Source organism: Osmerus eperlanus, chromosome 28 (assembly GCF_963692335.1).
Source record: "Osmerus eperlanus chromosome 28, fOsmEpe2.1, whole genome shotgun sequence".
Taxonomy (NCBI): Eukaryota; Metazoa; Chordata; class Actinopteri; order Osmeriformes; family Osmeridae; genus Osmerus; species Osmerus eperlanus.
In genome coordinates, this window is record NC_085045.1 from 3,802,632 (window position 1) to 3,828,040 (window position 25,409).

At 49.2% G+C, this 25,409-nt stretch overlaps 1 protein-coding gene across 2 annotated transcripts in view; it reads right to left on the reverse strand.

Moving 5' to 3' along the window:
- Positions 1 to 43: 43 nt before the first annotated feature.
- Positions 44 to 25,409, reverse strand: part of cux2b (cut-like homeobox 2b) — a 69,434-nt gene continuing 44,068 nt past the window's right edge. For both annotated transcript variants that reach the window (XM_062454282.1, XM_062454283.1), the window contains exons 4-22: positions 21,766 to 21,844; positions 13,304 to 13,444; positions 12,917 to 13,052; positions 12,668 to 12,741; positions 12,472 to 12,538; positions 10,462 to 10,510; positions 9,554 to 9,661; positions 9,095 to 9,271; positions 8,939 to 8,997; positions 8,793 to 8,841; positions 8,404 to 8,503; positions 7,570 to 8,205; positions 6,933 to 7,034; positions 5,896 to 6,737; positions 5,515 to 5,680; positions 4,817 to 5,116; positions 4,380 to 4,568; positions 4,007 to 4,283; positions 44 to 3,891 (exon numbers count right to left, since the gene is read on the reverse strand). In XM_062454282.1, coding sequence (XP_062310266.1) covers positions 3,066 to 3,891; positions 4,007 to 4,283; positions 4,380 to 4,568; positions 4,817 to 5,116; positions 5,515 to 5,680; positions 5,896 to 6,737; positions 6,933 to 7,034; positions 7,570 to 8,205; positions 8,404 to 8,503; positions 8,793 to 8,841; positions 8,939 to 8,997; positions 9,095 to 9,271; positions 9,554 to 9,661; positions 10,462 to 10,510; positions 12,472 to 12,538; positions 12,668 to 12,741; positions 12,917 to 13,052; positions 13,304 to 13,444; positions 21,766 to 21,844 — 4,377 coding nt within the window. In that variant the 3' untranslated portion in view covers positions 44 to 3,065. The remainder of the gene's footprint in view (positions 3,892 to 4,006; positions 4,284 to 4,379; positions 4,569 to 4,816; positions 5,117 to 5,514; positions 5,681 to 5,895; positions 6,738 to 6,932; positions 7,035 to 7,569; positions 8,206 to 8,403; positions 8,504 to 8,792; positions 8,842 to 8,938; positions 8,998 to 9,094; positions 9,272 to 9,553; positions 9,662 to 10,461; positions 10,511 to 12,471; positions 12,539 to 12,667; positions 12,742 to 12,916; positions 13,053 to 13,303; positions 13,445 to 21,765; positions 21,845 to 25,409) is intronic.

Below are 25,409 nucleotides of genomic sequence, written 5' to 3' on the forward strand. Positions count from 1 at the left end.
CAATCATTTTCATATGCTGACTGAACTATTCATCCATTCGTCCCTTAAGTGACAGAGGTTCATTTAATATCCATCCAACACTTATTACAAAAAGCTTAGCTTTTTTTTACTGGGTTAGACAGTCATTTTGAGTGAAAGCACTGTTTACCTAAATTCCCAGGAAAAACCATGAGGCTTGATATGGCAAGGTATTAATAATTACTTTTGAACAGTGATTTATTGGATGAAAATGGCCTGATTCTTTTTTCTCTTTTTCTTCATTTGCATTAAATTCCCAGTCTTCATATAAATGACATCAAATTACAAACAACTCTATTCTCAATGAGTGCCCGTGCCAAAGTTACCAAATGCAAAATACCAGTGCAATGGAATTAACTGGTGTAAAAAGGGATAAGTGCAGATTCAACGTACCAGAACAACAATACAAAATACAGTCGTTTCCATTTAAATGTGATCAGAATGAAACTGCATGCAAATTCAAACAATGAGATGAGGTTTACATGTAGAGAGGTATGGCTCTGAGTAAATAAATCACAATTTCCGCGATAATGTTAGTCCAAGATTCTCTACTCTGTAAAGCGGCAGAACACCATACAATAAGTGTTTCATCGTTCAAAAGTACCTCAAATATTAAAAACAATATTAAATTAAAGACTAAGATTAATTATGAGTTTAATGTAGAATTTCCCGATTTCCCGTTTTAATACAAGAGGTATACTGTGTTACTCCACCATATGAGGACCACAGTACCTGCTCAGCAAGTATGGAAAAGTTACACGACTCACTATATATCAGAAATTGAATAGCCTCATCCTGGTTGATCCCTTAAATCAATTGATTAAAGGTATATGTCATTGTAAATTTCGGTGTAGCTTACAAAACAGTCAGTCATCAACTGGTTCACTATCAAAAACCAACCAATGATTTCAACATGCATTCCACTAGAGATGGAATTTTCATTATCCAATGTAACATATGGTAGTTATTGTGTCTATAGTTTGCATCAATTACTATTCATTAAATATTGTGTTCACCAGTTATGAGAGTGACTGGTTCCGTAAAGCTTTAAAAAGCAAGACTACCCTGAGAGAAGGTCTAAAACATGGGCAAGCTCGCCAGACCAGAACTGGTATATATGAGTTTGGTTTATTAAATCTGTACACTCTATTTCAATATTATCAGCACACTTTGTTGTTGAACGTAAGGTTTCATTTTTAGTAATTGTGTAATATTTATATATCTCTACATATACAATCCAAATGTTGAGAACTATTCAGACATGTGCAAGTGTCTACTACCAACTTCAACAATACAGTATAAAGGCAAGGACTTGTGGACACTAAGGATAATTTTGATATTTGAGCTTTTCTTGAATCTTCACAATTATTAAAATCTAAGTGCTGTACGTAGTCAATACACAAGGTATTGAAGATCTAGTAAATTGTTTAGAGTATAAAACAGAAGCAAACATGAGATAAGACAATTTGCAAGCATGACAAAAACTCATAGACACAATACACTAGTGGCCAGGAGCAAAGATATACGACGGAAATACCTGTAGTCTCATTTTGCATTCTTGAATGTACTTACAAATGAATGTTGTCACATTAACAGATTATATCATGTTATGCTTTCATGTATTATTTAAGTCAGATATTGCCCCAATATTGAGGTACTTGTTGGTGGTCTAGCTGATCAGATTCAACCTTATCTAATCATACAGGAAATGAACCCGAGTTCTGATTCCAAACTGTTTGTATTGCCTTATTCCACTGAGCTGAAGTCTAGATTCTGTCTGTAAATTAAAGAGCAGACATTGGTCGCAGCTACAGTACACAACACGTTCAAGAATTAAAAAGGTCCTGTAGGATGAGTGGTGTTACTCTGGGGAAACATTCGCACACTAACAGACAAAAGGATGACTGACTGAAAGGTATATGGATATAGGGAAATATAGAGGATGATACACTTCATTCATCTTCTTGCAGTTTGAGGCATGACCCATAATCACAATCACCCACGTATTGAAAGGAATGTGAGGGTGATTGGTGTGACTATAAATGACAGCATGATAATACATGAAGCGCATCAACATAATTTGAGGTAACCGGGTGTGCCTTGGCCCGGTCAGAGAATCAGTGCCCTAGGGATCAGAGAGGTAAGTCTGAAATAAATTATGTAAACTGTGCTCATGTGTAGTGAATGTTTCACTTACTGCCAAAAGCACAAGGGCCCTAAACTGTAAACCTCAAGGATTATTAAAAAGAAAAGAATCACACTAAAGTATTCTACCCATTAATTGAACATTTTCCTTTTTTCTTATTTTTTGCAGATTTTTCAACTTTTTTCACTCATTTTTGCTCAAGTATATCACAGGTGACTAACTATAGAGGATAACAGGGTCAGCTGAGTACCATGCTACATCTGGTTCATAGAAGGCTATTGCAGACAACTCTACAACATGTACAACCACATTTTATACGTTAGTGTGACGAGTATGTCAAAACATATCACCAAGAAACTAAGTAGTACATACGAGATGTTGAATATTTAGAGTCTTGAAGGACTATCCCTCAGTCAGTAGTAAGATTGCATGTTACTTGACTTAAACTGTCCTGTCTTACAGACAAAATCTGAAAAAATGCTATTCAAAAAGTAGCAAATTTGGTCAATGTCTCTTTTTAAATAGTTATAGTGCTTTTGATGGCTTAAGACAGGGGTCTTTTTTAATCTCACCCAGTGGCAATCTACAGAACTTCAGTGCACATTTCATGACACCATAGCTGCAAAAGTCTTCACATCAGTCCATTACGTAAAACAACAGCTCGTGCTGTTACATATATTTCAAAGAAGTATCCCATTATCAAAAAAACCTAAAACACATTTATAAATATTTTTTTCTTTACTAAAAGTCCCAGTTTCCCAGTTTCCTATTAGGGGGTTTTCAGTGTGATGAGGGAGACCTTTAGGAGCCAGGCTCCACACCACGTGATCAGCAGGTTTCTCTTTCAGAGTTTCCCATGTGCCATGCGGGTCAAAAGGACAGAGCAGAGGTGAAAGATGCCCTAAAACTCCCACTCCAGCGTCTCCTCCCGATTGGCTGCTCTCTCCAGCCTGTGGATGATGTTATTAAGGTTCGCCATTTTCTCATTGCGTCTCTGACTGCTCCTGTTGAGTTTGGGGCTCTGGAGGGTGGGGAGTGGGTTGGGATCCAGGCTGTGGTTGGAGCCAGCGGTGGGCGGGTTGGGCAGGGAGGGGGAGATGGGTGCAGAGGACGAGGGGACCGGGGAGACCGACATCATGAGGCCCGGCGAGGAAGCGGCCGAGGGGGAGTTGAGGGAGACCTCCAGGCTGCCACGGCATGGCTCGGACGAGGCTTTGAAGCTGACGGGGTCCACGGGCGACTTGTTGGAGTCGTCTCCTTCGTGTCTGGACTGGTTGGGTCTCTGTGGACCATCCGCGGAGGGCATCCCGGGGAACAGCCCCTGGGCCTGGCTGCTCATGGCCTCCTCCTGCCTCAGGCTCTGACAGTGTGGAGCCAAGTGGAGGTCGTGGCAGCCGCCCAGCAAGTCCTCGGGCTCAGTTTTCAACTGAGGGAACTGAACACTCATGGAGAAACATTGAATGCGAGACTGTCTCAGGAATCCCTCCCTGTCCTCCTCGCCCCCTTCGTCCAGCCGCTCACCAGCTTCCTGTTTGACGTGAGGCAGTGCTGTGTTGGCGCCCGGGGGACGGCTTGCGTAGGAGAAGCGTCCGGAAGGGGGCGGCAGCCTTTTCTCCTCGGTGTCGGAGTGGGGGCTCCGCGTGGCCAGCGGAGAGTAGCTGTGGGGCTCGGCGTCCGTGTCGTTGTCCTGGAGTCCCTCCATCAGAACCTCCCTCCTCATCCTCGATCTGCCAAAGACACACAGCAGTCAGACAGGACAGGACACACTAACAGCTGGGAGACACATTCTTCTACCAGCAGTTAACCGGAAGTCATAATCAGCTAGAAGTCATGTAACCTGACCTGTAGTTGTGGAACCAGTTGATGACAGTGTTGGTTTTTAGATGTAGCCGGGCGGCCAGCATTTCGATGGTGTTCTGGGAGGGGTAGGGCTCCAGGAGATAAGCCTTCCTCAGGGCCTCCTTTTCCTCGGCACCGAGAACCACCCGGACCTTCTTCACCTGGCTGTAGGGGCACAGGTCCAGGGAGGCCAGCGCTGGGCTCACACACTCAGAGTGGACGCTGGGAGAGTCGCTGTCTGAGCCCGTGCTTAACAGCCCGTACCGCCTCTTTAAGTATGCTGAGGGGACGGCAGCAGACAGATCGTCGTTAAAAAAGAAAGCAGCTTTTCTAAGAAAGTCACAACAAATCAGACGGAGTCGGAAGAGACGCTCACCCTTTTTCTCCATCTTCTTCATGTCCCTCAGCTTGTCCACGTTGTGGGGGTCGTTGAGCCACAGCTGCATGCGGACGAAGGGCTCCCTCCCTTTGAGGCTGAGCTTGTGCCAGGGTTTGGGTCTGGAGAGCAGGTCTGAGACGGAGCCCTGGGTCAGACCCAGGATGCTCTCCCCAAACAGCCGTTGGCCTGGGGCACACGTCCACAAGTTACATGACATTACAAGACCTTTTATTCATTCAACACATTTGAGGTTTTATTCAAATAAACATGCAGATAGTGCTTATGGATATTACTAGAATGGTCTGTATTAAAAAGTCTCACACACACATACACACACACACACACACGAGTGTAAACAACAAACGCCACAAGCAAGATACTAGTTTTCTTTCAAACCAGAAGCAGTGTCATAATCCACCCCAGAAGAGACTCACCGAGGTTGTTGTCTGTGAGTACCTCTTTGACCTTCTTGGTGATGGCATAAGTGTCCAGCTCAGGGGACATGGACACCAGTTCCTGGATGCCCAGGGGGGTGTGGGGCTGGGACAGGGACAGCAGACAGGGGGTGGACTTCCCTCCCTCTGGGTGGAGGCCCGGGCCCAGACCTTCAGGCTGCTGGTTCTCCTTGCTGCTCTCCAGAGCCAGGCTGACAGGCTCCACCAGCGGGCTGGGGTGGCTTTCTGCCGGGCTGGGAGGCGGGGAGGGCGACGACTGGGTGTTCACAGGACTTTTGTCTGGGGGGTTGGGTATCAACGATGGGGAGCAGTGTCAATAAAGTTTCATCCAAAGGTTGTTCTATACCAGGGGTGGCCAACCCTGGTCCTCAGGGCACCCTGTCCTGCATGTTTTAGATGTTTCCCTGCTCCAGCACACCTGATTCAAATGAATGGTCATTACCCGGATTCCACACAACTTGATAACAACCCATTCATTTGAAACAGGTGTGCTGGAGCAGGGAAACATCTAAAACATGCAGGACAGGGTGCCCTGAGGACCTGTTCTATACTGTGCTGTAAGATCTAGGGTGTACACCGCTATGTGTTAAATACAACTTGGAAATGTCACCACGTGTAATGTGTGTGAGTCTTTGTGTGTGTGTGTTTTAATGTTATTGTGTGTGTGTCTACCCTACCTAGAGAGAGGCTGTGGCTGGGGAGATGGTTGAGGCCCTGGCCCAGCTGGTCCAGTAGCCACAGCTGCATACGGATGAAGGGCTCCCGGCCTTTCTGGGTAAGCTTGCTCCAGGGCTTGGGCCGAGACAGCATGTCACTGACACTGCCCTGAGACAGGCCTAGCACCTGGGCAAGACGAAAGCCACAGGTTACCATTCAGTTCAATGAGAAGTGATGCACATGAATAACCACTAGAGGGCAGTAGTGTACAGGATTCAATAAAAACATTAAAATTTTTATCATTTCATACATCGTAATAGTACGATCAAAACCTGTCAGCAAGAGATACTTGTATCATTCCTATTTATGTTATCCCCAAAAATTGCAAGATGACTTCTCACCTTTTCACCAAAGATCCTTTGACAGATCCCGTTCTTGGCCAGCTTCTCTTTGACCTGCCGCGTCAGTTCGAGGGTGTCCACCTCGCGGTACATGTACAGCTCGTACTGTTCCGGGGTCAGGGGGGGCACGGTGGGTTTCAGGGTGCGGGGGATGTACGCTGGGTAGTAGGACAGGCGGCCAGGACCAGGGGACTCCCCGCTCACAGACATGTCCGACTCCACCTTCACCTCCACGGGCCGGCCCATCCCCGGCTCCTCCTCGGCGGCAGATGCCTCCTCGCTGTTGGACAGACACTCTCCGTTCTCCAGACGGGGCCAGGTCCGGGGCGGGGCTGAGGGCCCCGAGGAGGAGGAGGAGGACAGGGAGGGAGACACGGAGGTGAAGGGCCGGGAGCTGGGGCCCAGAGTCCCGACCACGCCTATGGGGCCCCGCTCCACAGACCAGTGCTGGTCGAAGTAAGTGCCGGCCTCGCCGATCTCGGACTTGACCTTGCGGATGATGTTCTGCACGAAGGCGGCGGGGGAGATGACACTCAGGGGAGTCTGGGGCCCGCTGGTGGGGTTGGCCATGCACACCGTCACCGAGCTCCCCTCCTCCTGCTTGATGAAGGCGGGTAAGGGCAGGCCCTTGGAGGGCTCCGGGGGCCCCAGGCGCTCCACCTGGGCCCCGACGCTGGAGGCGGACGCCCGGCCGCAGGACTCCATCTCCATCAGGGCGTGCTGCTGTGCCTGCATCTCCCTCCTGGCCTGCTCCAGGATGTTCTTGATGGTGTCGTCGGAGCTGCTGCCCGCTCCGTTGCTGCTCCTGCCCGACACGCTTCCCAGAGACGACTTCCCATCCCCTGCAGAGAACAGCACGGACACTCTCTTAGAACTTGGCGCATTCACCCTGACTACCCACTATATTACACACCTGACAACAAACAACAATTCTGGTATAGAATTCAATTATCCAGCATCATGAGCGTTTTCACGACAAACACTAAGGTGTCTTATCCATTATGTGTGTTGTGATCTGTAAGTCGATGTTGTCCCACCTCCTCTCTGAGACTGGATCTCCTTCTTGGCCTGCTCCAAGATATTCTTAATGGCGTCGTCTGACCCAGTTTCGGGAGTTCGGATACGAGGAGTGATGCTCCCTATGACAGAAAGGGTAACAGTGAGACAGAGAGAGAGGGGGAGAGAGGGAAAGAGAGAGAAGCTGAGTGGGATGGTTGATCAGAGAGCAGTTCCAAGGCTTTGCTTTTGACTGCTAGATCAATGGCTGCCTTTGAGATCTAGGCATGCGAGGTTGCAGTGGAGGGGAAGCTGAACTTTCAAAAGCTGTGGATCCAGGGAGAAAACAAAGTTGAGAAGTGACACAACAAACATGGGAGAGGGAGCTGCTGTGAATAAGTTAAGGGTGTGGGCCTGGCGGATTAAAAGGTTAAAACGCAGAATGGTCCAACGGCTAAACCACCCAGCTTCAGCACATCAACACGCAGCACAAAGAAGAAGAAATCCTCGCTGAGAAAACCACAGTTGAAGAAAAACACTTCATCGATTCATAGAGCAGTACAGAGAAACTGCAGTAGAGAAAACTAAAATCTGTATTTATTTATTTAATATTTTTCATGGGGAATTGTTTTGAATCCTCAGTCATGCTGGATCTCCTGATCTGTTACATCGACTCACCTCTCTGGCGAACCTGGATGGTCCGGAGAGCCAGGATGTTCTGCTCGTCGGACAGGAATTGCTTCATCTTAATGAAAGGCTCCTTGCCTTTCACCGTCAGCTTCCTCCAGGGTTTGGGCCGGGCCAGGATCTCGCTGACGGAGCCCTGTGATAGGCCCAGCACGTAGTGACCAAACACACGCTGGCCAATGTTGTGCTTCAGCAGCTGCTCCTTGACCTGGAAGGCGATCTCCGCCGTGTCCAACTGGTCCTCGTCTCCCGCCGTGGAGCTCCCGCTCTCTGATTGGTCGCTGGGCAGGCCAGCCTCCACGCCCCCGGCCCCGGCAGGCCCCTGATTGGTCGACATAAGGGCTGCTTTGGCTGCGTAGAGGGCAGTGGGGAAGGCCATGAGGCCGCTGCCCTCCTTCTTAAAGAGCGGGGAGAGCAGCTGCTTGTGGAGGATGTGGTCCCCGGAGAGTCTGTCCCCGGAGCAGGGCGACACGGAGAAGGGGCGGGGGAGGTCGTAGCTGGAGAACGACCCGTCCAGGGTGGGGGGGCCTGGGCTGGGGGAGGCACGGCCGTCTGCCTGGGAGGAGGAGGAGTGGGGTCCAGACGGCCTCGCTCCCTCCCTGGCCGACTCTTGCGGCTGGTCCTCATCTGCACACACAGCGGGCCAAGCCACACACTCAAGACTGGCATGACTAACTCCACCACTGCATGACCTACACGCTTCAACAAATGCTCTACATAAAGTCCCCATAGACAACGAAGACAGACCATGTCACATGATACCCTGATACCTCAATAAGAGTCGATGCTTTACAATAACTGGAATAATAGAGTGTGCTGCTGTACCGTTGCTGTGCAGGATGTGGGTCTTATCCACAAGGTACTTGTGAGATGGAAGAAAGGCCTCTTTGTCCAGCAAAAGAGCTTCTGCAGCCTTGGATGAGCCCTAATGGGGACGGAACACATAGTCACACACAGACCCAGACAGGGAAACACACACACACACACACATAAAGGAGTAACATTTCGATTAATCAATTACAGTGACTGTACATATCCCTACAATGGATGATGGTCAATGAGGCATTCAATGGCGCTGGTGTACTTTTTCTTCCCTGACAGCAGTGGAACATTAGGAGGAAAACAAAAGTGTTTTGTAATAAAATGAACAACTGTGTATAAAAAAAAAGGAGTGTGGAAAAATAAGGCGAGTGAGAAAAGAACAAATATCTCACCTGGGACGAGCTGCCATTGGCTGATGCCAGCTTCATTACCTTCAGGATACTAGAAAGGAAAACGGTGAGTATGTTGAGTCTGTGTTGTTTATATCTATGTTACGTGGTGTTCGTTTCCATTCTGTGATCGAAAATGTCTGCCTCACCTGAGTTCTGTTTTAATCTCTTCATAGTCAATCTGGGATTGCAGTTTAGCCTCTAATCTCTGAAAAGGACAAAGAGATTAAGCATATTTATAACATCTCACCGAGCACTGAGAACCTATTCATGCACGTGAATCAGGAAATACTGAGCTCAGACACCTCAATAGCTTCAGTCTTATAGGCCAGCTGGCGTTCCAGCTCTAGGATCTGATTGGCCGAGGTGTCCTGGACTTCCTGCAGTGTGAACTGCAGTCTCTGAACATTCTCCAGCAGCCGGAGGGTCTCTCTGTCTTTGGCCAGGAGAGAGGCCTCCACCTCTCCCTTCCCTTCCCTCTCCTGGCAGGGCGAGAGGACGCGTGCGAGAGAGGGGGAGAAGGTGAGAGACGAAGGGATTAAAGAGACACCAAAGACAGCTCGGAGTGTTGTCCTTCACGAATCACACTTTGCGCGAGCCGAGATGTGATTTTCTTCGTAAAAAAAAAAAAAGGAAATATAGGAAATAATATTTACAAAACCAATTAGCACATCGGTTAAATATCATATCACAGTTTTTCGGTCACTGAATATTATTATCGGTTTAGCTTCAAACATCTGATGGAAGAGAGGAGAAAGGCTTACCCCACTAGCCCCCTCTGGTGGATGGCAGCTCCAGGGGGTGGCGCCGCTGTGGGCACCAGCCAGCTGCTCCTTCAGCCTCTCCACCTCCCTCTGGGCCATCTCTGCTTTCTACAGACAGAAGTGACATCATCACAGCATTAGACCTTCTCACCAACTAGACCAGACCACACCTGTCAATCAGCAGATGTGCGAGCGAACAGGGTGAGAGGAGAAGCAAAGAATGTGCGATCACCCCCGCCCCCCCCCCCTCCCCTCCTCCCACCCATCGCTCGACCAGAGAGAGGCTGAGGCTGGCGCCCAGGCCCTGCAGGGCACACCTACCACTCCATTCAGCTGAGGGGGGCTGTTTAGCCAGCGCACTTTCTTCCCAAACTGTTTACCTGCTCTGTAACACCCGGCATGATAATTAATGATTCATTTTGAGAACATTTATCTAAGAGTTGCGACATAGAGAGAGAGAGAAAGTAGAGGGAGGACAGGAGAGAGAGAGAGAGAGAGAGAGAGAGAGAGAGAGAGAGAGAGAGAGAGAGAGAGAGAGAGAGAGAGAGGAGAGAGAGAACAGAAGCGAAATCACTAGGAAAGGAAGCAATCAGGGCAGTGAGGTAACTAAGAGCCCCGGCGCACGGCGCTCCGTCTGCAGTGGCGCACGGCAAGTCTCCTGTCCTCTGCTGAGCGCCGGCGTGTTGCCGCGGCATGCCCACAGATGGGGGGGCCGGGGTTTACTCTGTCTAATCACAGGCTCGGGGGAGGGGACTGGGGCCTGGGGCGGGGGGGGGGTTTGAGGGGGGGGAGGGGGGCAGGCGCAGGACGCGGGGTGTCTAATTAAGCCGGAGGCTTGATTAGAGGAGTGATTACCTTAGCGACGGAGCATCTCAATCAAAGGGCTGCCGAAGACAGCTCCCACTCACCTGGTTGGCTCGCTCGAGGTTTGTCATGATCGCGCCGACCTCCTCCGTCCTGAAAGAGACGCAGCAAAACACCGCAGCCTTTACTGACGGGGCATCACACGGCAGTGTGATGTCAAGTACAGACAATATGCTCACTTCACTGTTTTTAGCGTTGTGCTGAAACATGGCCAACACGTTGCTTTCACACATCGCCAGAGTGTCCACACATCATCGCTTCATTGTAAATTCCCACTCTGGCGTCGGCGAAGCATCGCTGTAGACATGCTGTAGCACCACGTGACCAGGAACACACAGAGTACGACTGAGTTCCTACACCAGAGTTCTCTGGTGAAACTGCTCTCAGACGTACCTCCATACATCCAACAATCACAGAAGTCTCATTTAAATAGAGTCTCGGCGAGATTATTCATGAGGTTTGTTTGAAGTTCAACAGTTTCCTTTTACACACTTGGGACTTGATTTTCAAAAGGTGGAGAAAGATGCATTAACGAGGACGGGGAGATTGATTAAAATATGCACATAGATTTAGGACGTTTCTCAGGACAAAGAAAGTCTTTCCATTTCACTAATTTCGTTCTAAGAGAAAATCTGAGTTTGCGTTTCCATCTAACGATATGCGAACTCTCTCTCTTTCTGCTCCTTCATCTCACCTGACATTATGTGACAACTGTAGCAAAGTACTGACTCAAACACCTTCTTTTTTTTTACTAACAAGTCAAGTATTACAAAGCAACATTTTACAATTCAAACAAAGATATTCCATTCTAAGAGTGAATAAGATCTAAGTGTCTATGGAACGTCTATGGAACGTCTATGGAACGTCTATGGAACGTCTATGGAACATCTATGGAACGTCTATGGAACGTCTATGGAACATCTATGGAACGTCCAAACTGTGTAGAGTAGGGATCTCTGAGAAGACGACAAGTCGACAGTGGAATGGATGGGACCGCGTGAACAGTACAAGGTAACAGGTGTCATGATGTCCACACCTAATGAACTTGTGCAGTATGGAACATTTTGTATTGATTGACTGGTCATATACCCAGACTGAGACAGACAAATTGTCTTTCTTATCAGAACTGAGGAAACGGCCAGTGAGAGTAATGGAGACTGAGGCCTGCGGAGAGAGGGAGGGAGGGAGGGAGGGAGGGAGAGAGGGAGGAAGAGAGGGAGGGGGGAGGGAGGGGGGGGAGGTAGGGGGGGAGGGAGGGAAAGGGGGGATGGGATGGGTCAGGGATCCGTGTTTTTAGTATGTCGTGTCCGACGTCCTCACACACGACAGCCTCCTCGCCACACCCAAACTTGCACGGGCTCTCACGCACGCACATGCACTCACGCACACACATACACACGCACAAAAGAGGTGCTTCAAAACATGACAGGTCGGTCTAACAGAAAAATTCTACCAATCCAACAAAATGGATGGCATTGGGTCGGGAAAACCTAGCTCAATGGCACTGTGGATTAAGCCCGGGAGAAAATCCATTAGCAGCTCACAGTGCTCCATAGCAGAACCCAAACAAAAGGGTGTTTACCTTGAATGTCTATCGACATCCTTCATATAACTTCAGCTTCATTTCAGGCGTGAGCTGGATACATTGCACTCAGAGAGTGGGACAAGGTAGAGTGTTTTCTGAAGCAATCTTTAAATGGAGCAATTTTTCTTGAGGGCTGTCAAGGCCTAGCCAAAAGCACAGACCTCTCTCATCGTCCTGCATTAGCTGCTGAGTCACTCTCATTGTGCTTTTAAAATGGATTCCTGAGGTCCTGTTGGACACAGGAATATTGAATAGAGGAAAGAGACCCTGACTTGAGTGAGCACAGCTGATTGGTAACAAAGCAATCATTGTTGTGTTTGCACACCCAAGGCAGGGGTATCTGGAAGAACACCATCACACTGGTTAGAGAAGTACAGCGTGAAGGTGAAGTATTCAGAAGTGAAGTGGACTAAACAGGGACACATTTGACATTCCGGCAGTAAACAAGCTTCAAGGTTAAAGCTCTTACTTGTTGGCCTTCTCCTGGTCGTATTTGCACCTCAGATCCAGCAGCTCTGCCTGGGCGGTGTTCAGGGCTGCAAACAGGGACAGCGGGAGGACTTAGACGTGACCTTTGACCCCATAGCGGCCTCAGACGCTTTCATAAACAGATCAAACCGACAGATGAAACAGATCCTTTTTTTATTTTTTTTTAAGACCCTTACATGAATGCAGCACATGGATCCTCTCCTCGGCTTCACACAGTCTGTCAGCCAGAGTGGTGTCGCTACCCGCGTCCCTGCGAGAGAAGAACAGCCTGCTGTCACTGCAGCCCTGAGGGACACTGATCCAACGCAGGCTTGACTGTACATGCACATCATCACATCCACCCAGAGGAGAGCGGTGAGGGAGGTGGGGAGGCGGGGGGGGGGGGGGAGGGTGGGGGTCAGGGCTGGGGGGTGCTCGGGTCTCACCCGTCGGCCGGCTCCTGGTGGTTGTGTTGAGGGGAGCCAGGGGCTCTGGGGGGGTGGGTGCTGTTGGGGGTCATCCCTCGTCCTGTCCGCCTGGACACCTCGTCTGACACCGACGCTGGCCCTGCCTCTGAGTTGTCTGGGAACAGAGAGGAGAGGTAAGTCACAGTGCGGCTGTCCCCCTGCCAAGGAGACAACTCCAATCCCATTTTATGTTTACAGGCCTTTTTACAATTTAGTGTGACAAAGGGTTGCTCGCCGCAGATGATAACAAAGATATCAGGCACACTGAGTCGATCTGGCATTCCGGTGATGGAGTTGTTTTTTACGAGGCAGTTTTAATGTCTGCCAAACCTGTGAGTCCCTAATATACTGCTCTGTGGCTCTCACCTGGCTTGTCAAGGCACTCCAGGTGTCTCCTCCAGTGCCCGCTGATCTCCCTGACCAGGGCCTCGCTGCCCGGGGCCTCGCCTTGCAGCTGCTGTAGCCTCTCCTCCAGAGTGTGTGTGGCCTCCAGAACGGGAGCTGGGTCTGCGGACACACACACACACACACACACACACAGACACAAACAATAAATACTGATTCTGGTTTATGGGGGACATACTGTACTTTATTTCAATACTGAGTGAATATGAAAGTGCTCATTAAGTAACTTATAAGACATGTTAAAGTTATGATAAGGTCTCCTTCTGTGCCACAGTACCAAGCGAAAGAATATAGCACTGAGAGATGGTTCCAAGAGTGACTGTGGCATTCTCTCCACTGAGACCTCTTTGAAAATCTCACACAAGCTAGACCTAATGACATGAGTAGAGGGCTTCTCTCCTTTCAAATCTACTGACACGGACACGTTTGAAACCGATCGCTCTCCAGAAGATAGATGAAAATGAACGCCACGAGACTGCAGCGAGGTGTTCTACTTGGGATTCGGCGGGTCCCAGGTATACACCTAGGCACATTCAACAAAGTGTGGAAAAAAGTCTACTCCTGAAGAGAAGAAGAAGAAGGAGAGGAGAAAAAAAAAGAGCGGGATTCTTTAGCACAACAGAGGAGCTGTTTTGCAATGCATGCGCGGCAGCCAAGCCCCACGAGGCCAACTAGGAGGCTGTTTCTCTGCTAACAAGTCTCCTCTGTATCATTTGATCATTTAAATTATTATGCCAGGAATTCTCAGGGGGGCGCCTCAGCACTCCACATCACAGGGCTGTTTTTAATCTTCCTCCTTCCCTTTCTTCCCCTCCCGAAAAGTTCAACAGCTCTGAGAGGGAGAGCGGCTCCTGTTGTGTACCTGCCTGGCGCACACCAAAGGAGGTGACTTCTAGTGCCAAAGCACAGAGAGGGAGACTCAGGGGAGACGACTGACGAGGGGGGGGGAGGATGTAGAGAGACACACATACATATATATTCTCTCTCTTTTGCTCTCTCCCTCTCTCTCCCTCTCTCCCTCTCTCCCTCTCTCCCTCTCTCCCTCTCTCCCTCTCTCTCTCTCTCTCTCTCTCTCTCTCTCTCTCTCTCTCTCTCTCTCTCTCTCTCTCTCGCACACACATACCAGCCCTTCAAAACTCCAAAAGAGGAGAAAATCGTTGCTTTGCTGCACAAACTTTCCTATCGAAGCTTTCATCCACTTGTCTCGGTTGCTATGTGGATCTCGACTGGATCCTTCCGCCTGAGTCCTGATTGAAGTGACTTTTCACAAAGTCATAACCAAAGATGTTAAAACTTCAACAGACAAAAGAACCTAGACAGGCAGTTCAAAAAAATATATATTCAAAAAAACACTAGCAAAAAAAAACTAAAAAACAAAATAAACGCTATTCAGAGACGCCATTCAACTTTAAACTCTAAATGAGCAATTTGTTGAAATACTGTGCTGCCATTGCCACGTCTGAACTTTCGTCAGAAACATTTGGACATCATAATTGATTGAACTACTTTCCCAGGAACGTTTACAGTCAAACGCTTTCTGTGTTCACTGTTACACCAGCTCTGGAGATATTGCATCAGTCACATGGGACATCACATTTAAGAGCTCAGCCCTCTTAAGACAAACAGGACGACTTAAAACAAGGCTATTCTATCGACCCTCTGTCACAGAAATCACTTTATCAGCCTCTTTCCCATATATGCTTTCAACTTTTAGTGATCAAAGGACTGAGATTACAGTCAGGGATCTCTCACACTCAGACAAGCAAGGATTATCAATCTGCGGAGAGGGGGAAAAGTAAAAGTCAGACATAAAATGAAGGGATGAAACTTAAGTCTGTTTACTAAATTAACCCCGTCAAAGAGCAGAACAGCAGGGATGCCCCCCGAGGGTGCACGGTCGGCAATTGCTAAGGTTGAGGGAGAGAAGAATGTTGATGACCGTGGAGAATAGTCCTGCTAATTGACGCCGCTAATAAGCAGCGTTGGAAATTCTTTTAAGGGCAACTCTTTAACAGCAAATCTCCAGAATAAAAAAGCACACATCTACACCATCCTCGGCAATTATACCAGGGGAGATCATATTGCTAAGCTCAAGGGGTTTCTCGCAATCAAGACATAAGGCCTGTCCAAGTCTCTGTTTTCCAATCCAGTGAGACTCTCTACGCAATATTTTTTTTTTTACATTTTTTAATTCAGTCCTTATCTTAATTACGTCTGATCGGATGTCTGCCCCGAGGTCAAGATAACTGATAGCACGACAGCACCTCACCGAGTATCATAAATCAAAGCACATTAATGTATTGTCGTCGCCTATGAAACAAAGATCCATCGACACGTGAATCACCGTGACTGGCTGGGCCAAGGTGCTGATGAGTCGAAAGACACGAGGAGACGAGCTCATGAGGTCATAGTTGACACGCGTCTGTCCATTCCCCTGGACAGCAAACACACGCAGTCATTCAGGATCCAGAATAAACCGCCCATATGTTTCTCAAGTGTTGCTTGTTTTTCCAGTAACATTAGCCAGTAAGCCAGTGGTTGGACGGCACCAGTGGGGGCCTTAACAACATGGATATGAGCTGAGTTTGCATCAGTCTTACAGATAACTTAATGAGGTTCCCATGACTGGCTCCGAGCGGCTGCTACCGTGCCGTTTCTCTGTTCTTGCTCATCTCACAGCTGGGTGCAGCTTTGTGGACGTACAGGACCCTCCCAGCCTGGTGGAGGAGAGGGCCACCGCTGCTCCGACAGCAAGGCCAAGCAGAGGAGAGGGAGGACGGACGGATGGAGGAGCTGGAAGATGGGTGGAAGATGGGTTGATCCTGTGTGTCCAAGTGGGTGGCTGGTTGGGTGGGTGTCCCAGTGGGTGAGTGGTGGTTGGGTGGGGTTGGGGGGGTACATGCGGGCGAATGAGGGCAGAGTGAGCCAAGACAAGCAGGTGTGTCGGGGCGGTCCGTCTTGGCCCTGTCAGCGATACACCATCATTAGCCGGTGTGGGCTCAGCGGGGTGCACCATTACGTCTCCCTGGGCCCTGTGTAATTACGCTCTGACATAATTAACCCAGCAAGCCCATTAGCCGAGCACTGGCTGGCTGGAGAGAAGGAAAAAACGCTATAATTATTTGTTGTGCGCATGTTAATGAGCCCAGCTGTGTTCCCATCATACAACACGAACAAATTAATTTACAAGGCTGTGCTTCAAGGTTTTTTCTTTTCATTCAAAACACATTTTTTCTTCTTCTTCTTGTAGTGGTCTTCAAGGTCCAAAAACACGTTGATAATACTGTTGCAACAAACAGTAATCATGTTGTAAGACTTTTTCCGTGAACGTGACTGAACAGTTGGTCGGCCGTGTTTTCTGTCTGTTATTAATTGGCAGACTGACTGTGGACATCCTTATCTTCATACGTGAACAAACTTTCACTTCGAGACAGTGTTCAAAGGTAAAATAAAACAAAGAAACAATGTTTGACATGACACACACTGTCAAAACTTTCAGTTGTTTTTGCTGTAATTAAAATAAGAGGAATATTCGTGTTGACCTAAAACTCATTTGACAGGATGCAGTATAAAATAGTTCCCTGTGCCACTTGATGAACACTTTGCCACTCCATGACCAGTAAACACTTGATATTCAAAGAGCAAAATGAAGTCTGCCTCTTTACCTTGATGTGCAGGAGAAAGGGAGAAAGACGTGAGAGAGAAGGAGGGAGTGTGATACTGAGAGACAAAAAAGATTGACAGCACAAGTTCTAGTACAGGATGTTGAAGGCCAAGCTGAAAGGTAAACTCCTTAACCTTCTCTTTTGTGTGTTTTCCTAACAAACAGCCGCCAGACAGATTGAAGGACATAAACAGGATAACGTCAATAACTATCTTTTCAATAGCAAAGTTGCTCCATTGCAAACATGCAGCAAAACTCGCACAGCAGACAAGTTGCCTCTTTTAATTCTAAAAAGACAAGTTGGCCACAGCCTGAACAGCATTGATGACCAATTCTATTTGACCTATCACAGTAGATCATGTGACTCTCGTACCGAAAACTGTGTTAAATCACCAAAGTTGGAAAAAGATGGGTAAAAATTGACCCTAGTGCATATTTGAGTCTCAGTCTCATCATTAAGCCTCACCCTCTCTCTCTCTCTCTCTCTCTCTCTCTCTCTCTCTCTCTCTCTCTCTCTCTCTCTCTCTCTCTCACACACACACACACACACACACTCTGGCTCCCTCTGGGGTCTCCGTCTCCACGGGGATCTATTGGCGAGGCTCGGCTCTTTTATGAACATAATGCATTATTAAGCACCTCAAACATCTCCTGGGCCTTTGTTTATTACTGCTCTTATTAATCACTCGTGCATAATCTCGTCCCGCCCAGAGAGCTTTCATTTTCCATCAGCTCTTACACGCTCTTGTTTCAGATACCACCGTGACGCACGCACATGCACTCGGCTCTCTTGAGTTTCCCCCCATCTTCTGATTGAAGGTAGGCCACTCAGCTGCACCGTTATAATGAAATCCCACCCGTTATGCCTTGTGGGCTAAGCCTCTCTCTTAACTGTGTGCCATCGTGAATTGGCGGCCGTTCGGGGTCAACTGAAGTCTCACGTAGATTGGAACAGGTCAACCGGCAAAGGTCATTAGGCTCTGTTCCGACCTCCTCATTACATCAAAGCCGCGGTGGAATTAAGAGAGGTCAGTATGACGTGGAGGATTTGTAAAAGTTCAAATTCGACAGAGACGTGATGTGACGGTTCAAGATGCATGGTTTTGTGCACTGACTTGTACCCTCTGGTAGTACCAGCGGTCACCACTAGCAAGCACTGTTGCCCTTACTGATTACCCCGCTCCACACCTCAGTCCTGCAGACGGCCTGACACACACACACACAAACACACACACTCTGAGGAGTGTATTCAGATTGGCGTCTTCACACAGGGTTAGTGAGCTCCCCGCTCAGATGAAAGCTGCTGTGTTCTTCAGGAGAGAGAGGGAGGAGAGAGGGAGAGCCGGGGAGAGAGAGAGAGGGAGAGAGAGAGAGAGAGGGAGGAGAGAGGGAGAGCCGGGGAGAGAGAGAGAGAGAGAGGGAGAGAGAGAGAGAGAGAGAGGGAGGAGAGAGGGAGAGCCGGGGAGAGAGAGAGAGAGAGAGAGAGGGAGAGAGAGAGAGAGAGAGAGAGGGAGGAGAGAGGGAGAGCCGGGGAGAGAGAGAGAGAGAGAGGGAGAGAGAGAGAGAGAGGGAGGAGAGAGGGAGAGCCGGGGAGAGAGAGAGAGAGAGAGAGAGAGAGGGAGAGAGAGAGAGAGCCGGAGAGAGAGAGAGAGAGGGGGGGAACGGAGAGGTGATCCTGGGGGAGGAGTGTGTGTGCGGAGCGGAGAGGAGGCAGAGCAAACACCTTGAGCGCCAGTCTCGGGGCTACGCCCCTGGCGACAGGGGCCCCGACAGAGGCGGCAACAAACGGCAACCTTCAAAACGCTGCGCTCTCCGTCACCGTGAAGAGGGACGTAGAGGGGGGGGAGAGAGAGAAAGAGAGGGGTGAGGGGCGAGGCGGAGAGACGTGAGAGAGACAGGAAGAGGAGGGAGACGGGGGGGGGGGGGGAGAGCTGCACTGCTCTGTGAAACCACTGAAAACAAGGAATGGGCCTCCTTCTCCCTTCCAATACTAAGAACTAAGAAAGCTTGGATGTACACTAATCACAAAACTATGGAGGACGGATTTTGACACACAATCACTATTCTATCCCAGAATTGGGTGAATATGGTGGTACAAGGGGATATGTACACTATAAGGCTTAGAGAACCCTCAATCAATCAGCCAGATTGAGAGAACAGGTCAAAGTAATTGCTTTCCATGGTGTATGGTGAGCTCTGTGACTGGAAGAAAGATTCAATTCAGGTTCAAACAGGTTCAAGAAAATGTATTCCGCTTCTTGGCAACGCAAACCCTGCCCTGCACAACAGCTCAGGATAGCTAAACTGGTTATGGCCATTCTGTCACGCTCCATTAGTTTCTTTGTCAAAACAAAGTGCACCACCCTAAGCTGTGTCCAGAAACATCCAAGACTGCAATGTTGTGTTTATTACAGTAGCTGGGTGTTGGATCCACTTGCTGACTTAACATTAAAAAGACGTAACATCCAACCCGGATGCAGCCATAATGTTACTGGTCAAAAGAAGAAGAGCGATGTATTGGATCGTCCTGTACAGTGTGTTTGTGTGCTCATCAGTGGACTGCATGTCCATATGTAAATGACAACAGTGGCACAGCATTGAGTTTGAACGACCCATGATGCAACAGATGCATCATCTTTTCCTTCAATAAGCTCATTGTGGATAACTGACATCTGACACCAGGCGTCACTGATAACAGGATACAACAACAGGTCACATATTGAGTAGGCGCCCTGGCCCCTCCCCCTCCCCGTCTCCCTTCATGCATTCATTAACTCTGGCTGCTGGCCCGCTCTGATTGGACGGGAAGCCTCAGTGTGTCGCCACACAGACCGGGATGGAAAGACCTTTTCAAATGAAATAATAAGGGGGGGGGGGGGGTGAGGGGTGGAATCGTCCGCGATGAATAGTAATAACGGCATTAAGATTAACGAGGACGGCGTGTAAAGAATAATTGCATCTGTCTCTGGATTAAAAATACATGAGCTGAAGCGTTTGTTGGGGGGGGGGATGGTGGGAAAGCTCAGTGTTGTGTCAGAGGGGAGGAGGGAGAGAAATAGGGGACCACAGCCAAATGACTGTCCTCTGGTGTACCTGGAGCGATCCATTCTGGGCAGGGGGGTGACCTTGGACAAGACCGGCAAGATTCGCAATGATAAACAGGCTTAGTCTAGCGCAGCCCACCTCACAGATGGCAGATTCTGCACGGGGGCCAATATAGAAACCGTGTTGCTGTTGTGACTCCTTTTCCTAAACAGAGAGGGGGTAAAAGAACAAAAAATCTAACCTAATTGTTGAGACTTCCCACATATAGGGCATCGGTTGGCTACTTTGGCAGTTGGCTACTTTGTAAAATCGGGCAAAAAATCATTAGAACTGGACTGGAGTTGAACATTCAGCTTAAATAAAGCTGAAGTGGAGGACAAGACCACACATACCCCTGACTGCTTCATACAGGAGCCGGGTCCACACTGACACAGAGTCACCCTGCCAACCTGACGCTAGCGCTGGCGGTGCTCCAGGTAAGGTCACATGCAGATAAGCATCTGGGTATGCTAATGCGGGGTCACCCGATGAAACCTGCGGCGGCCTGTCTGTCGGCGCTGCGGTTTACACAGACAGCAAGACTCGGAATCCACAGAGCTCACGGGAAGATAGGTGGGCACGGAATAGGCAGGGTCTTTCTCAACACTGTTTGATGTTCAAAACAGACAAATGGAACGGCCACCTGAGCTGGATGAAGCAGACTGTATCTACGAAAGAGAAGGATTGACCCGACTCTCTCTTTTCTTGAACCCATCCCCATACAACTTGGGATCTGAGGGCTGCGTCTGTGTGTCAATGTCCTGTCGTGTTTTAAAATATTACGCCTTTGTACCTCTACATTGCCATTGCTGGCATCCATTAAGCCTTTGCTACAGGAAGGTATAGGTCAGGAAATCAAACTGAATAGATCTTCAAAGACAGACTTTCTTATCAAGGAAATAACTCCATTCAAAGTATGTGGTGCAATATCAAGAAGGAGACTTCAAGGAAAAATGGAGACCTTTAAAAGTCAGTTGCTGCCACGCTCGGTCTATGACACACACTTTTATCTTGTATTCATTGAATCTGTAAACAGCATTCTCTCCTCTCGCCACGAGTGTTCCTCTGATCTAAGCTGGAGATTGGGCTGCTTCATGCTCCCTTCTCCTGCAACAAAGAGCAATACTGTATGTTTGCCCTGGCAGCAAACAACAACAGAGAAAAACACAATGTCTCCCTCTGTATCTCTCTCTCTTTTATTCTTTCTCTTTCTCTCTCTCTCTTTCTTCTCTCTCTCTTTCTCTATCTCTTTCTCTCTCTCTCTTTCCCTGCTGGCCTCATCAGGCCTGCGCTCCACACTAAAACGAGCTACAGTTGGGCTTTAATTGGCCCTCCACAATCAACAGCTCATCTCCACAAGGGTGTGCTCTCCTCAGCGATGCCACCCTCAAGGACCGGCGCCGCGCTCTGAAGAGGCCCCACACAGAGTTCCGGAGCTTTCTAAGACGGTTTATTCAGGCAACGGTGCCATCGTGTCTGGGAACGCCTTCAAGTGTTTTTTTTGCCCCTACTGTATCTGTCGACGTGAACAACAAGAACTGTTATTTTGGTGCACTTGGTTGAACACTGGTCCGGTCGATCACTATGCAGTTCACCCCGGGTGAACGGTTTCCTACGGGGTGTTGTTACTGAGAGTAATGCTGCTGTTGTTGAGTTGTTGGCGTGGAAGTCTCACCTGGGGCTTCGATGAGCTGCTTGTAGATTCCCAGGAACGCTGTTTCGGCCTCTTTACTGCGCTTGTTCAGAGCTACCACCTGCAGGGGGGGGACAACATCACAATGAATACCAGGAAGCACATCACATACTGAGCTACCGTAACCTGCAGGGGGGACACAGCATCACAATGAATACCAGGAAGCACATCACATACTGTTTAGTACCACAACACATGGACTACACGCAGACCGCGTCATTTCCGGGCAGATATGCAATGTGATAAGTCATCAACTGCCATATCTGATCTGGTCTGCACCACTGGAAGTGTCACTTCTCTCTCCCGGTGTGACTGTTCTACCAAAAGCCTCCCATCTGGTCAGGTTCCTCTTTTCTCACTAGTAGAAGTATCTGGTTAGTACCTTCCCCCTATGCTGAAACATTGTCAAACTCAGTCAAAACTAAGTGAACACATGGATAAATAGTTTGCGAAACAAGCTGGTATGTGATACCAAAACAACTGTTTGGCATAGCCACGCCACTGATTTTTTTCTGGCAGGGCGTGCGTTCAGGAGCATTCAGTGTACTGAGGGGTCCACTGGCCCCTTTTCCTCCAGTTCCTTGGCGTTTTGCGAGGTGACATTTGGCCTGCTAAATGTAGGTGCTGGCGTGCACCAGGAGGCAGGTCAGCATGCGCGGGCCTCTGTGACCCCCGCGCTCAGCACCTGCTACGCTCCACTCCACGGGCGACGCAAAACCAATTAACGATTCATTAGGAGGGACAAAGGAAGGGAATTAGCCACCACCTGGCCCCATGGAGAGAGCACCTGTGCTGGTGGGTATGTGGGTTAGAGCCCTCCGAGCGCTCCTGTTCTGGAAGTCAGAGGACGTCCGCGTCCGAGCCTCAATGTCCTGGCTACTCTCCGCGACACTAAATCAGATCAGCTCTCTTCCGTCGGAATGACGGAAGAGAGCAGCAGCAGCAAACTGAATCCAAATGATTGTCATCTATTGTCTATGTCATTCCTGTCAGTGTTGATTACAGCTTTTATCTGATCGCCCACAGTGGATTCTGGTGAGGGGGGTCACGAGCATGGGGAGTCTGGGCGGTGCTTTATTGGTTGGACAGTTCAGAAATATCATTTTGGTACGAGGACGGAAAACAGTTATGGGATCGGTGGGGGAACTGTTTAGGGTGGTTATAAATAACAACTGTGTAAAACAGAGAGAGAGGGAGAGAGAGAAAGAGAGAGAGAGAGAGACAAGAGAGCTCTTGATTTACTGGAAATGGCTTGTGTCTTCCCAGGGGAGGCCTAACGACAGCATCACATTTAAAGAAATATCATAAAGATCAAGCAAATTCCTCCCATCACTCCGCCTCGGAGCTGCTGGCCACAGTTCATGGAAAATGGAAAGGCTAGAGTCTAATCGATACAGATGCAATAGTCTGCAGCTCTCAGCCGACTGCCAGCTACAGTGTTGTTTCACTCAGCCCCCCCCCCTGCCCCCCCATCCCCCTCTCTTTCCAGGACATGACGTGAGGATGTTGGGTCAGCAGTAAGACCTCAGTGTGCACTGAGTTAGCAGCATCACCAGAAACACGCAGAACAAGGTAAACACTTCGGTGTTTTTCTGTCCTGACTGGGGAACACACATCTGAAAGGACCCTCGACCGCCTATGTGAAGCGCCCGAGACTGCATGCGTGCAACAGGCTCGGTTTTCCACAGACAAGGGGGTCTCCTGGCCCTCCATCATCCTTTAACGAGAGAACACGGAGATTACCTCCACAATCACACCATTAACCTGCCTACAGACGCCAGCAGAGACATCAATCACACGCCTGCCTGATGCCCAATCACGTTAGCACTCGCTACGCATACCCCTCCATCTCACCCCCCTATCCTCCGACCCGCCCCCAACCCCCCCCCCCCCCCCCCCCCCCGCACCACCACCATCAAAGCACTCCGAGGTGTCGGGCATAATGTGCGCTGATGTGAGATTCGTCTTCATCTTTGCCTCAATGCTAATCCGCATCCAGTCGAACACATGGGATTAGCTAGCGTTCTCCGGCTGCTCGCTGGCAGGAGCCAGGACAGCTATCGCGGAGACAATAGCCGACAACAACCACCACTTCCCTCTCAGGCTTGTCTGATGATAACAGGAAGAACATGGCTACTGTTGGGAGGGACTCGGAGCAGGTTTTACAAGCAGGGTTAGACCCCAGAGAGGAGAGACAGGAAACCTGTTAGAGGAGGTCCATAACTCTTCACGGAGGACCAGACAGCGTGGGCTGAACACTGGCCTGTGGGACAACACTGTTGGGAAATACTTACTGATAAACCGAGGAGAATACGCACACTAGAGTGTGTGTGTGTGTGTGCGGTGGGCGTGGACAGACTTCCGTGTGTATACATAGGCAGGCATGATGGAGTGGCAGAGAGAGATAGACAGAGAGATAGAGAGAGAGACATAGAGATATATAGAGAAAGAGAGAGACACACAGACATGAGGACTGCTACAGACACAGAGAAAAGGCAAGAGAGAGAGAGAGGTACCCATAAAGACTGCAATTAGCAATTATGCAGTCATCAATTACAATTATCACAACTGGTGATTATGCAATTATCACTCTAAATCATCGCTTTTTTTCCTTCTCCTCAGCCTTACTAGTTTGCCACCTCCTGTGATTTGAGGTGTTTGAGGGTGGGGTGTGTGGTGATGCAGGTGATTAGAGTTTGGGACGATGGTGGGGGTGTGGGGTGGGTGTCTCTGCGAAGCCTCCCGCAGTGTATGTATGTGTGTGTGTGCGAGTGTTTTCATGTGTATGTGTGTGTGCTTGCAAGTGTCCGTGTGCAGACCTGTGCCTGAGTGTGTGTGAGAGTGGGCTCGCACACGTGCGAGCGATGTGAGGAGAATGTGGTTACCGGTGGTGCATGAAGAGAGGCGAGAGATAAGGGAAGGGGGACTGTATGGTTCCACGCTCCCAGAGGCCTCGAAATTACCTGTCATCTTCCCCATGATGCAAAGGTCAGAGCACCATCATGGGAGCCCTCGTCCTCCCCTGCCCAGAGCCAGCTATCCCAGCCCAGGCCTGACAGCGTGTCACAACACCCCCTGTGATGCTCCAGGCTTATTAGACCAACACACTGAGAGGCCCCCACCACCTCATAATGTAGCCAGTCACAACAGCCTCCAAGGACTGTGCAGGTTATGAAAACACCAAACACCCCGGCGTTAGTCCTGAGGACTGGAGTGCCAGGGCGAGGAGGTGGAGGAGAGAGAGAGGGAGAGAGGAGGAGGTGGAGAAGAGAGAGGAGGTGGAGGAGAGAGAGAGGGAGAGAGGAGGAGGTGGAGAAGAGAGAGGAGGAGGAGGTGGAGGAGAGAGAGGGAGGAGGAGGTGGAGAGAGAGGGAGGAGGAGGTGGAGAAGAGAGAGGGAGGAGGTGGGCGGGGGAGAGGTGACGGATGTAAACACACACTGAGGGAGAGGGACACACACGCACGCGTTCCTTACGCCCGCAGACACACACACACACACACACACACACGTTGTGGCGTGCGTGCCACACACAAACGTGCCAAAGCAGAGATGCTTACGCATGCACATATCGAGTACACGCGCAAACACGCGCGTTGCATTTGGTTTGAGGGGCTTTATTCTGGGTGA